Below are 11335 nucleotides of genomic sequence, written 5' to 3' on the forward strand. Positions count from 1 at the left end.
ACATGCCGTGGCATTGGTATTGTGGGTAAAAATCATTTGCTCAAAGGCTGCCAAGTACCTTTTTTACTGCAGCATCATATGTTGTTTGCCTTTCTTGAGTAGACCTAGCAGTCACACTAGTTTCAGTGGGTCTACTCTGAGTAAAATTTATTTGACTCCTACCCAAAGATGGTTTTAAAACCATTAAAATTGAAAATAATCATGCTAATAGATTAAAACTAAATACCATACACAAACAAGAGCCAATCAAATGTAATGCTGCCATTTTTAAGTGGTACCTAAAACTTATCTTTGGGAAGGACCATAGCTCAATAGTAGAACATATGTTCTGCATGCAGAAGGTCCACGTTTTGCCTCCAGCATTTCTACATAAGGCTGAGAAAGCTGTTTGAACCCTGGAGAACTCCCTGACTATTAGTATAGAGCCTACATTGAGAAACTACAGGTGGTGGTCTACAGTTTGAGACCCACCAAAGAAAAAATCCCTTCTGTGGCCACCCACCTTTCCTGTATGGTCTTTTGATATATGGGTATGGTTGTATTTTTATTCTACATAAAGTATGAGTCCTTATATTTAAAACAAACTACACTAGGATTCTAGCAGTTTATTATTTTTATGCACAATTTTGACCAAGCTCTCCAGCTTTCTCCTCTCAGCCCTGAGGCAGATTAGAGCTAGTGAAGGAGCCCAAGGTCACCCAGTGAGCTTCATGGCTAGTCCAGTGCTCCATGTTTGCCCTACACTGACTTGCAGTTTGACTCCTTTGGACACTATATTTGTAGAGCAAACTGCCTCTAGTAGGTAAGAAACCAAGGCAGGGCAGCTGAATCTAAAACATTGGGAAGTAAATCACTGAATACAATTGCTATTGTTTTTCAGTGTTGGTGTTGCAGTGTTGGGAGGTTGTTTTTAGAACACTTGAGATAAGAGGAGCAAAATCATAGGGCAACCCTTGGTCACAACTCCATGGGTTAGTCTGGAGCTAAACAATGAGTCTGGGTTCAGATAACACACTAAGCCAAACTATGGCTTAGCTCAGCATGGCAGAAGAGCAAAGTGGCTGCTGTCTCTTCTCCTAGAGCCCACGTGCTCATACTAAGCCATGGTTTGGTTTAACATAATGTGTGAATCATGCCAACATGTAGACTGTTGGCAATATCCAGTAGAGCCTAGACGGAGGATGCAGACTTGACACCTTGCTTCTGAGGTGTCGTTGGCTTCTAGCTGCTGTTATGCTTGTGTACAGCAAGACATTTAAGAGGCCCATTTGCAGCCAACAGCTGGAAGCTGGGAACTCGTTTAATATGTGTATTATACAAGTTAAGATACAAGACTTGTTTCTAAGAATTAGCAAAATTAAGGTAACAACATAAGCCTTAACTTATAGATGCTGTCACTGAGCTGTCATAGCTCAGTCGGTAGAGCGTGAAATGCTTAATCTCAGGGTTGTGGGTTTGAGCACCATGTGAGATAAAGGGGAAATAAAGTGTAATGTTACCTTGAAACTGTACACAGTATTCCAATAAAAAAAAACAACCACAAAAACTTATAGATGCTGTCAGCCAATCAGAAGGATCATTGCTGAATAAGAGTAACTCCCCACCGAAAGGTTAATGGAATGTTATTATTGAATTACTATAGTAACCTTCAATAGTTGCTACAATGGAAAAATTACTTCCAGAATTAAACTGCAGTGTTTAAGACTGAAAGAAGCAGGATGCACAGCAACTGTTGTCATTATATTCTCCACGCTGCCCCAAGGGCATGTGGAAAGAACGTCACAGTGGGAACTGGTTGAATGGAAGCCAGTAGAGGGTTACAGTAAAAAAAATTATAGCAGCACAATATCCTCTCTACAATGAAGACATTGCAGTAAAAAATGGTTCCTTTAAAATAAAATAGAAATAGCATCTATCCCAGGGGTCAGCAAACTTTTTCAGCAGGGGGCCGGTCCACTGTCCCTCAGTCCTTGTGGGGGGCCAGACTATATTTTTTTTTGGGGGGGAGGAACGAATTCCTGTGCCCCACAAATAACCCCGAGATGCATTTTAAATAAAAGGACACATTCTGCTCATGTAAAAACATGCTGATTCCCGGACCGTCTGTGGGCCGATTTAGAAGGCAATTGGGCCAGATCCGACCCCCAGGCCTTAGTCTGCCTATCCATGATCTATCCCCTCATTTTGATTGAATTGCTGAGGACAGATATGCAATTGCTGGGAAACATGAGACCTTACTTTTGTACAGTCTACATTTTCCTAGAAAGATTTGAATGAAAAATACAAGGTACATGCAACCCAATCTGGGGGGGGGGGGTGCGTTTCAGGTCATTGTATGTAGTGGTGGAGCATGCACAAGCCCACGCCTCCCCATTCCACTCCCTTTTCCAGCCACTTCTGGGTTGCCGCAATGCGCATGCGTGCAGTCACACGTAAATCGGTCGTTGCCTGTAGATGAAGACCAGGAACCTTATCCAGACTGAAATGAACTCCAGAGCAGCAGTAGCTGTAAGTGCAAGCTCTTAGTTTCAGTACCACATGTATCAGTCTGGACTTTCATTGTACACTTGCATTACAATTGCATCACCTAGTCACTTCCTTCCATTTTCTATCAAGTCCAGAAAGGGCTGGCTGTTTTTAACCACAGTCACCAATTTCAAATAGCTGCACACAATTCTCCAGATTACTTGAGAGATTCTCCTTAAGCTTTGAGCTTTGGTCAGATTGGCAAAAATTAACTTGAGTAGGTCACCAATGCTCAGGAGATAAAACACCTTCCTCTGCTGCTTAGGAAATCAGTCCCCTGTCCCCTGCGGGCCCAGTCTTATACTGCCAACTCCTTGGACGTGGCCTAATCTTACTGGCATTCTGGTTCCAAAGAGGTTTCAACTTTTCGCTCGTAATCTTCTGTGGCCAGATCTTCTGTATGCAAGTTTCTTGTTTCTGCAATGAGCCTTTTCACTCCTACCATCCACTGGCTCACTTCAGTGACATGGTCCACTATTAGCGAGCGATGGATCTCATCAGCTGCATCCCAGCGCTGCTTCTTGAGCTCTGAAAATAAAAAGAAAGCATCTCAGAACTGCAAAAGGTGATGAAAAAGTAGCCCAATTCAACTGCTTCCCCTGACCCTAGCTCCTAAGTCACTAAAGAATTAAGGAATGCAGATGTTTGTGGCTCCACAGGCCACGCACATGGACTGCATGCTAATCCTACTGCAGCAGTAGTTCTGCTATAGGGATTACAGTGGTGCCCCGCAAGACGAATGCCTCGCAAGACGAAAAACTCGCTAGACAAAAGGGTTTTCCGTTTTTCGAGGTGCTTTGCAAGACGAATTTCCCTATGGGCTTGCTTCGCAAGACGAAAACGTCTTGCGGGTTTGCTTCCTTTTTCTTAAAGCCGTTAATACCCGGGGAACCCGCGCTCCGCAAGACGAAAAAATCGCAAGACGAAGCAACTCGCGGATCGAATTAATTTCGTCTTGCGAGGCACCACTGTATTTAAGGTGGCCAGAGGCTGTAAGATAAGAGTTTACAATGAGGAATGTTGCCGCAGAGCACTGAACCTTGTCCTTGCAGCTTACCTTGTGTCAGAATCTTCATTCCCTTTCTCACTGGGGCAGAGAGTTTCCCTTGTACCCACGTCTGCTGCAGGATTCCTAAGCGCTTGCTGATGTCATCACAAACCTGTTTCTGAAAAAAGCAATTCTTATTAGGAAGCACATCTCACAAAGGTTATGTTTATAACTTCTCACCACAGTCTCCTTGGTCCTCTTAAGACAAAAGGGAATGGCAAAACCCTCACTAGCTTTGAGCTTACAAAAAAGCAAACCCTGGGTAAAGCTGTTCACCTGCCTTCATTTTCATCCTACCAGTTTTATAATTTCACTCTAATCTCTGCTAAAGCAATAGCTATACCTAAGATTTGTCACTGCAGACATCGTGCCAAACCATAGTTCAATATGATGTCCTAGTTAAACCATCTATTTTCAGAGTCTGGCACGATCTCTAGCTCACTGAGGATGCCATCTTTTCAAAACTGCCTGACACATTAATCAAGTCCTCATTGCAAGAAGTCCACAACAACAGAGCTCCAATTTTATATAATGTCTAGACCTGGTGGAATTCCAGCTACAGAAAGTCAAAACCATTTAATGTTAGATGCTACACTTAGATAGAAGCCTCACTCCATATATTTCTAATGATCAGCACCTCCGTTTTTTAGGTATTTGGCTTATATGCACATACAGGTGGCTGGAAAATTGCAAGCATCTTGTCATCTCATCCTCTTACAGTGGTGCCTCGCAAGACGAAAAGAATCCGTTCCGCGAGTCTCTTCGTCTTGCGGTTTTTTCGTCTTGCGAAGCAAGCCCATTAGCGGCTTAGCGCTATTAGGGCTTAGGGGCTTAGGGGATCAGCTGATTAGTGGCTTAGCAGATCAGCTGATAAGCGGCTTAGCGGATCAGCTGTTAAGCGGCTTAGCGGATCAGCTGTTAAGCGGCTTAGCGGATCAGCTGATAAGCGGCTTAGCGGATCAGCTGATAAGCGGCTAAGCGGCTTAGAAAAAGGGGGGGGGGAACCGCAGGAACTCGCAAGACATTTTCGTCTTGCGAAGCAAGCCCATAGGAAATTCGTTTTGCGAAGCACCTCCAAAACGGAAAACCCTTTCGTCTAGCGGGTTTTCCGTCTTGCGAGGCATTCGTCTTGCGGGGCACCACTGTACTTCCTTTCCCCAGAATGATGATTTTGCCTGCGTTTTTGTTTGCTATGTCTTATGTTTTTTTTCCGGGGGGTTGCTTGTTATCTTTCTTTCTCTTTTTCTTCTTTCTGTAGTTACTGGGAGTGTTGTGCCGTTTGTTTATTGGAAGATGTTTTGTCTGGGTTTTTTGCTACCTACTTGCTTGGGTATGCTTGGGGCATGGGTTGTGGGGGAAGGCGGCCAGCTTTTTTTTTTTTAAAAAAAGTGCTTTGTTTTGAGGTGTATATAGGTGTTTTTATTGTTTCATGAGGTTCTGAGCATTGCCAGTTTTTTCTTCTGTGAAATGGTGCCCATTGCACCTTCTTAGATTTCCAAATGTGCCCCCACACCCTCTGCTCTAGCTATTCAACTAATCACTTTAGTACAACGAAGCAGACCACAACTGCTCATACAGAGGCAAAAGAACTTTCTTCCCTCCAAAGTAAAATGGGGAAATCCTGAAAAGGAAGCAATTCTACTTACTGGTACAGATCTCCTGCAATTGGCCAGAGCCTCATTCAAGGGGGCAAGAACATCCTCCACATGGCAATCCTCTCCACCCTCAGCGACGGGTTGGTTTGTGGCATCTACCCTCATAGAGCGGCCTGGCAAACCAGGAGGAGGCAAGCCCACCGGTGGCGGTGGAACAGCTGACGACGCTGCTGAGCAGGTAGCACTTTCCGGACCAGGTGCTAAAAATACAAGTCAGGAGAAAGACACAACCAAACATACAACCAGTGTATAGTACATAGAGAAAATTGAATTCTGGGTCTCAGAATCAGGCAAGCAAAGCAAAGCCAAGCCACACCCCTTAGATAGAAACCAAGACTTTTATGTCATTTGCCCAGTATTGTGGAACGCTCTGTCAACAGAGGTTCAGCAGACACCTTCTGTTTCAACTTTTAAGCATCTGATGAAAACTTCTCTATTCCATCAGGCTTATGCAGGGAATTAAGAAGACAACATTCCACAATAGTTAGCTGATTTCAACTTTGTATATTTTTTGTTGTATGTTTTTATGTACAATTGTTGTACACAGCTTTGATTTTTTTTAAGAATAGCAGTATTTGTGTAAGGAAATAAATACCGTATTTTTCGCTCTATAACACGCACCTGACCATAACATGCACGTAGTTTTTAGAGGAGGAAAACAAGAAAAAAATATTCTAAACGAAACAGTGGACGTATGATTTTTGTGGTTCATGCTGTGGCCACAGACATGTGATCTGACGGTGAGTTTGGGGTAGCCCAATGCAAAAATCCTGAGGATCCATGTGGATCCATGCTTTGTAACCATGTTTTTGCGCCATTGCGGCCCCATGAAACAGTGGGTGCGTGTGTTTTTTGGTGCAGGCTGTAGCCATGGATATGCTATGTGATCTGATGGTGAATTTGGGGGGACCTAGTGCAAAAATCCTGAGGATACATGTGGATCTGTGCTTTGTAACCACGTTTTAAGTGGGGAGGAAAGGAAAAGAACTCAAGGGACAAGGAGCACGTGTGGGGTGTGTGGAGAAGGATGCTGCTAATAATGCAGGAGAGGCTCCTCTCCGGCTTTGCTCCTTTAGAACAAGCAGGCTCTGCGTCTCTCCCTCCTCCCCGGCAAGGAAACCATGATAGTAACCACTCTGAGACAAATCAAGAAAAATTGCGACCAACACTCTCCCCCAACAAGCGCAGTGAGGTCAAAACACACACACACGCAGAGAGAAAACTGGCCCTAAAGTCTCAGGGCGCTGGAAGTCGCAGGGGTGCTGGGGGAATGAACGGGAAGCAAGAGAAGGAGAAGGAGCCCTCTCTCACACACAGACACACAGAGTGTCAATTCTAAAGTTGCAGGGAGAGTGAACGGGAAGCAAGAGAAGGAGAAGGAGCCCTCTCACACACAGAGTGTCAATTCTAAAGTCGCAGGGGCACAGGGAGAGTGAACGGAAGCAAGAGAAGGAGAAGGAGCCCTCTCTCTCACACACACAGACACACAGAGTGTCAATTCTAAAGTTGGAGGGAGAGCGCAGGGGCGCAGGGAGAGTGAACGGGAAGCAGGAGGAGGAGAACGATAGCTCAAGCACACACACACACAGCCCCTACAGTGGCTAATCCAAAATCGGACAGCAAAAAACTGCAGGCAGGGACAGAGAGCACGGGGTTGTTTTAAAGCAGCCAAACCCGCTCTGCTTCTCTCCCTCCTCCCGGCTAGGCTGGCTGAAAAGCTTTGCTGCTACTTAGCAGCTCAGTGGGGAGGAGAGAGGAACATAGAGGACGGGGTTGTTTTAAAGCAGCCAAGCCCGCTCTGCTTCTCTCCCTCCTCCCCAGCTCGGCTCGCTGACAGGAGCCGCTTACACCCGCTTTGCTGTTTCAAAGCGAGCCACGGACTGCTCACAACTGCAGCAGATTCCCCCGCCATCTGTAGGCATTCGCTCCATAACACGCACAGACATTTTCCCTTACTTTCTAGGAGGAAAAATCTGCGTGTTATGGAGCGAAATTTACGGTAAATTTGATTCAGTTATGTAGTTCCTACCCTCAGAATTTCTGCACGCACTTCCTTTAGAACACACATCACACAAAAACCCAACCTCCTGATCAAAACCAAATAGCTCTCAGAGGATGACCAGTTTTTCTAAAGAATATCTATTAATCCCTTTAAAAATTGGGCTGGATGAAGCACTTCCATGTTGAGAGTTTCACAGAATATTTTTAAATAGATATATCTGATGGGAAACCACTAGCAGAAAGAGTGCAATTCTGAGGTGGGTCCAGGAATTGCATCAGTAATCCTTAAGCAGGTCACAACTTTCTCCAAGAAGAAAGGGGTGGGGCGTCCAGTTTGGGAATGGAGCTGTGAGGGACGTCCTTCTGATCATTCCGACTACATACTTTGAAAGCAGCTCTGTGCTGCCAAAAGATTAATGTCAAATGGTAAATGAACTTTCTACTATCTCATTACTACTTAAGATAAATCACCATGTCTACCAACAAGAGAGCTGCTGAAAGAAAAAAAGCGGCAGAAACTAACGCTGAAAAAAATATGGCTGATGGATAAAAAAAAAAAAGCTGGCTCAAGGCTACTGAGCATTAACAGGCAGACGCAAACACAGCTACTTTACAAAATATCCTGGCCCAGCTTCAAACCCTAAACCACATACAAGACCAGCTGAGAACTCTAACAAAAGACTTGAATGAGTTCTGGGTACAACTGGCAAACTGTGAAGGCAGACTGGACTCGTTTGAGAAATTTTCACAGGCCTCTCACAGCACTCTTCATTGTGGGAACCCATAGTCACACTTGTGATATTCTTAAAGAAAAAATCCTGTGTGATTCTTGCTGTGTGCCTGTCAATCTCCGGAACTGACTTTTATTTCTGTTTTACGTTATGATCTTCAAACCCATCTTGGAATTAGGAAATGCTACAAGTTATTGATAAGCATGGCCTTCCTTTGGACATTCTGAGTTTGGACATCTCGCCACATGAAATCTCATATTTTAAAGCATGATTTTTGTGCTGATTGCACTTCTGCTTGTCTGTCCAAATTTGCCCTTGGTATGCCAAACTACCAATTTAGACTCCTATATAACCAGCATCACAAATATCAAACAGAGAAAAGCCTTTACAGCTCTGCAGTTCCAGCCTATGCGTTCTGCCATAGTTGAAGCACACTATTGCTGGATGGCTTATGAAGAGAGTTTGCCCACATGGAGGAAATCTGCCTGAAGACTTAACTTACCCCACTAGACTGCTTGCCCTTATGAGGATTAAGGGCAGCTTTGTTCAACAAGTTAAATCTCACAGTTGGGAGATTGACTGGGTATTTGAATAACATTTTATTAGAATACAAATAAAAAACAGCCAGCTTTGCCTTTAGAGTGGCAATTTTAGGGAGATGTTTGTGGGGGTGACAAGTTGAGGTCTTCAGGGAAGCAAGCTCTTATCCTCACATAATTTCTGGTTTTAATAATTAAGCTAACTGTTTAATATATTTCATTCTGTTTTATGTATTTTGCCCTTTGTAATAGCTTCAGCTCTTTGCATGTTTCTTATGGGTCCAATTTTATTTTTAAAAAACTAATAATGCAAGCAGGACTCCTGAGCAGCCCTTCAACAGGAGGCCCTATGGCTTGGAGTGAAGTTGGCTACAGGAGGCAGCGGGAGGGAGGGAGGAAACAAGGAAGGAAGGAAGGAAGGAAGGAAGGAAGGAAGGAAAGAAAGAAAGAAAGAAAGAAAGAAAGAAAGAAAGAAAGAAAAGGGAGGGAGAAAAAAAGGAAGGGAGGGAGGAAGGGAAGAAACAAGGAAGGAAACAAGGAAGGAAGGAAGGAAGGAAGGAAGGAAGGAAGGAAAGAAAGAAAGAAAGAAAGAAAGAAAGAAAGAAAAGGGGAGGGGAAGGGGAGGGGAGGGGAGGGGAGGAAAGAAAGAAAGAAAGAAAGAAAGAAAGAAAGAAAGAAAGAAAGAAAGAAACAAAAGGGAGGGAGGGAGGGAGGGAAGGAAGGGAGGAAGGAAGGAAGGGAGGGAGGGGAAAAAAGGGAGGGAGGGAGGGTGAGCCTCTGGAGGTGGGCTCTGCGTCCCTGGCAGGCGTGGGGATCTTGACCCATCTCCGCACAGGAAGAGATGGACAGTCCACGAGGCTCCTCCAGGGGTCACCTTAAGACAGCCGCTTGCAGGGCCTGTTTGCTGGTTTGTTTACAAATTCCATGAAACAACTAGATGGCTGACTCAGGAGGTGAACGTCTCGTGACGGAGAGGGCTAATCCGCCCGCGAAGCGGCTTTGGCTGGGAGCCTTGATTTTATAGTCCCGAGTTTTGTTTTGTTTCCACGCTTTCCCTGTTAACAAAACAAGAAGAAGGGAGGGAGGAAAGAATCTCTCCGCGTCTCCTCACCTGGCCCGCCAGGAAGAGGAGGAGCGGGCGGCGGCGCTGCTCCCGGAGCCGCAGCCGGGCGTCGCGTCAGGATCCCCCGCTTGCCGCCGCCTCCCGCCCCGGAAGCCTGGAGCTGCTGCAGGCCGTACGAGAACTGAGGCGGGTCGTTCCAGCCGCGCTCCCGGTTCCCTGGAAAAAGGAAAGCCAGGCGTCAAGGCCATCCCTCCGCCAGCAGCCCGCCCGCCCCTCCGGCGCCCCCTCACCCGGCGCCCCCTCACCCGGCTTCACGTAGAGCTCCGCCATGGCCTCCCCTCAGCCGCGTGACGTGGCGGGCCGGATCCGGAGGAAAGGGCAAAGGAGCAGGAGGAGGAGGAGGAGGAGGAGGCCCGGGCGGCGCTTGGCGGGTGTCGGGCGCGGGGTTGACCGGCCTCGCCCGCCCCGCGCCCTTCTCCTGCGGCCGAGGGCCAGCCAGGGGGGCTTGCTCAGAACTTGAGCCGCCGAGGTAAAGGTAATACTTAGAAAAATGAATATGAATATACACATTTAATTAAAACAATAATAACAACTCGGTGGGTTCCCGCCGGAGCTGTGCTGTGCAGAAAAGCAGCACCTTTTTAATAACCATGTTAACAACAACAACAACAACAAATTTATAAAAGAAAGACAAGAAATGACTCTGGGCAGAGAAAAGAAAGGACTTTTTCACAGTGGCGTAGCGTGGGTTGTCAGCACCCGGGGCAAGGCAAGTGATTTGCACCCCCTAACCCGTGGATTTGCGCCCCCTAACCCGTGGATTTGCGCCCCCTAACCCGTCAATTTGCGCCCCCTAACCTGTCAATTTGCGCCCCCTAACCCTAACCCCCAGATGTTGCGCCCGGCCCCCCCCCCTGCAGCCCCCACGCTACGCCACTGCTTTTTCAGGCAGCGCTGGGTCGGAACTGCAGAACTGGCTCCCTCCGGAGGCAGCGGAGACGGCTTTCAACGAGGATCAGAGCAGTTCGTGGAGGAGGAATTTTTATTACAGTGGTGCCCCGCAAGACGAATGCCTCGCAAGATGGAAAACCCGCTAGACGAAAGGGTTTTCCGTTTTGGAGGCGCTTCGCAAAACGAATTTCCCTATGGGCTTGCTTCGCAAGACGAAAATGTCTTGCGAGTTCCTGCTGGGTTTTTTTCTTATTCCCCCCCTTTTTCTAAGCCACTAAGCCGCTTCTCAGCTGATCCGCTAAGCCGCTTAACAGCTGATCCGCTAAGCCGCTTATCAGCTGATCCGCTAAGCCGCTAATAGCACTAAGCCGCTAATCCGCTAATGGGCTTGCTTCGCAAGACGAAAAAACCGCAAGACGAAGAGACTCGCGGAACGGGTTCTTTTCGTCTTGCGAGGCACCACTGTATTTCGGTCACAGACCAGTTCCAGCCCACATACGATATCAAGGAAGTCATAAACCACGATAGGGATACATTTGAATTTGCAGTTAGGTATAGCAGAGACAATGCAGATATAGCAACAGTTTAAAAACATAAATGCTTGCTGGGAACCGCAGGAGGGGAGAGTTGCTCTTGGGCTCTGGTCCCGCTTGCCGGCTTCCCATAACTGGCCCTGGCGCTGGCCCTCATCTCTGTATGCCAAAGAAGGGCCTCCGTTTATGATTGCAGGGTCCAGGTCAGTTCATAGGGAGGAAGCAGGCCTTGAGGTAATGTGATCCTGAGCCATTTAAGACTTTATAGGGCAAAACCAGCACATTGAA

At 46.5% G+C, this 11335-nt stretch overlaps 1 protein-coding gene across 1 annotated transcript; it reads right to left on the reverse strand.

The window, feature by feature from the left end:
• Window positions 1–2503: 2503 nt before the first annotated feature.
• SRA1 (steroid receptor RNA activator 1) lies at window positions 2504–9937 on the reverse strand. The gene is made up of 5 exons (XM_079983685.1): window positions 9869–9937; window positions 9612–9779; window positions 5221–5429; window positions 3584–3692; window positions 2504–3054 (listed from the first exon to the last, which is right to left on the reverse strand). The coding sequence occupies exons 1-5, from the start codon at window positions 9891–9893 to the stop codon at window positions 2858–2860; spliced, it is 708 nt and encodes a 235-aa protein (XP_079839811.1). The 5' UTR covers window positions 9894–9937; the 3' UTR covers window positions 2504–2857.
• Between the last annotated feature and the right edge of the window lie 1398 nt (window positions 9938–11335).

This window comes from Podarcis cretensis, assembly GCF_951804945.1.
Source record: "Podarcis cretensis genome assembly, chromosome: 7".
In the NCBI taxonomy this organism is placed as follows: Eukaryota; Metazoa; Chordata; class Lepidosauria; order Squamata; family Lacertidae; genus Podarcis; species Podarcis cretensis.

What these genes read in the sequence shown, in the direction of transcription:
- SRA1 (XM_079983685.1), bottom strand. Translation starts at nt 9,893, where the DNA reads ATGGCGGAGCTCTACGTGAAGCCGG. An exon ending in TCCTCTTCCTGGCGGGCCAG is followed by an intron (nt 5,430 to 9,611) that starts GTGAGGAGACGC and finishes TTGTATTTTTAG; the next exon opens with CACCTGGTCCGGAAAGTGCT. An exon ending in ATTGCAGGAGATCTGTACCA is followed by an intron (nt 3,693 to 5,220) that starts GTAAGTAGAATT and finishes TGCTTTTTTCAG; the next exon opens with AAACAGGTTTGTGATGACAT.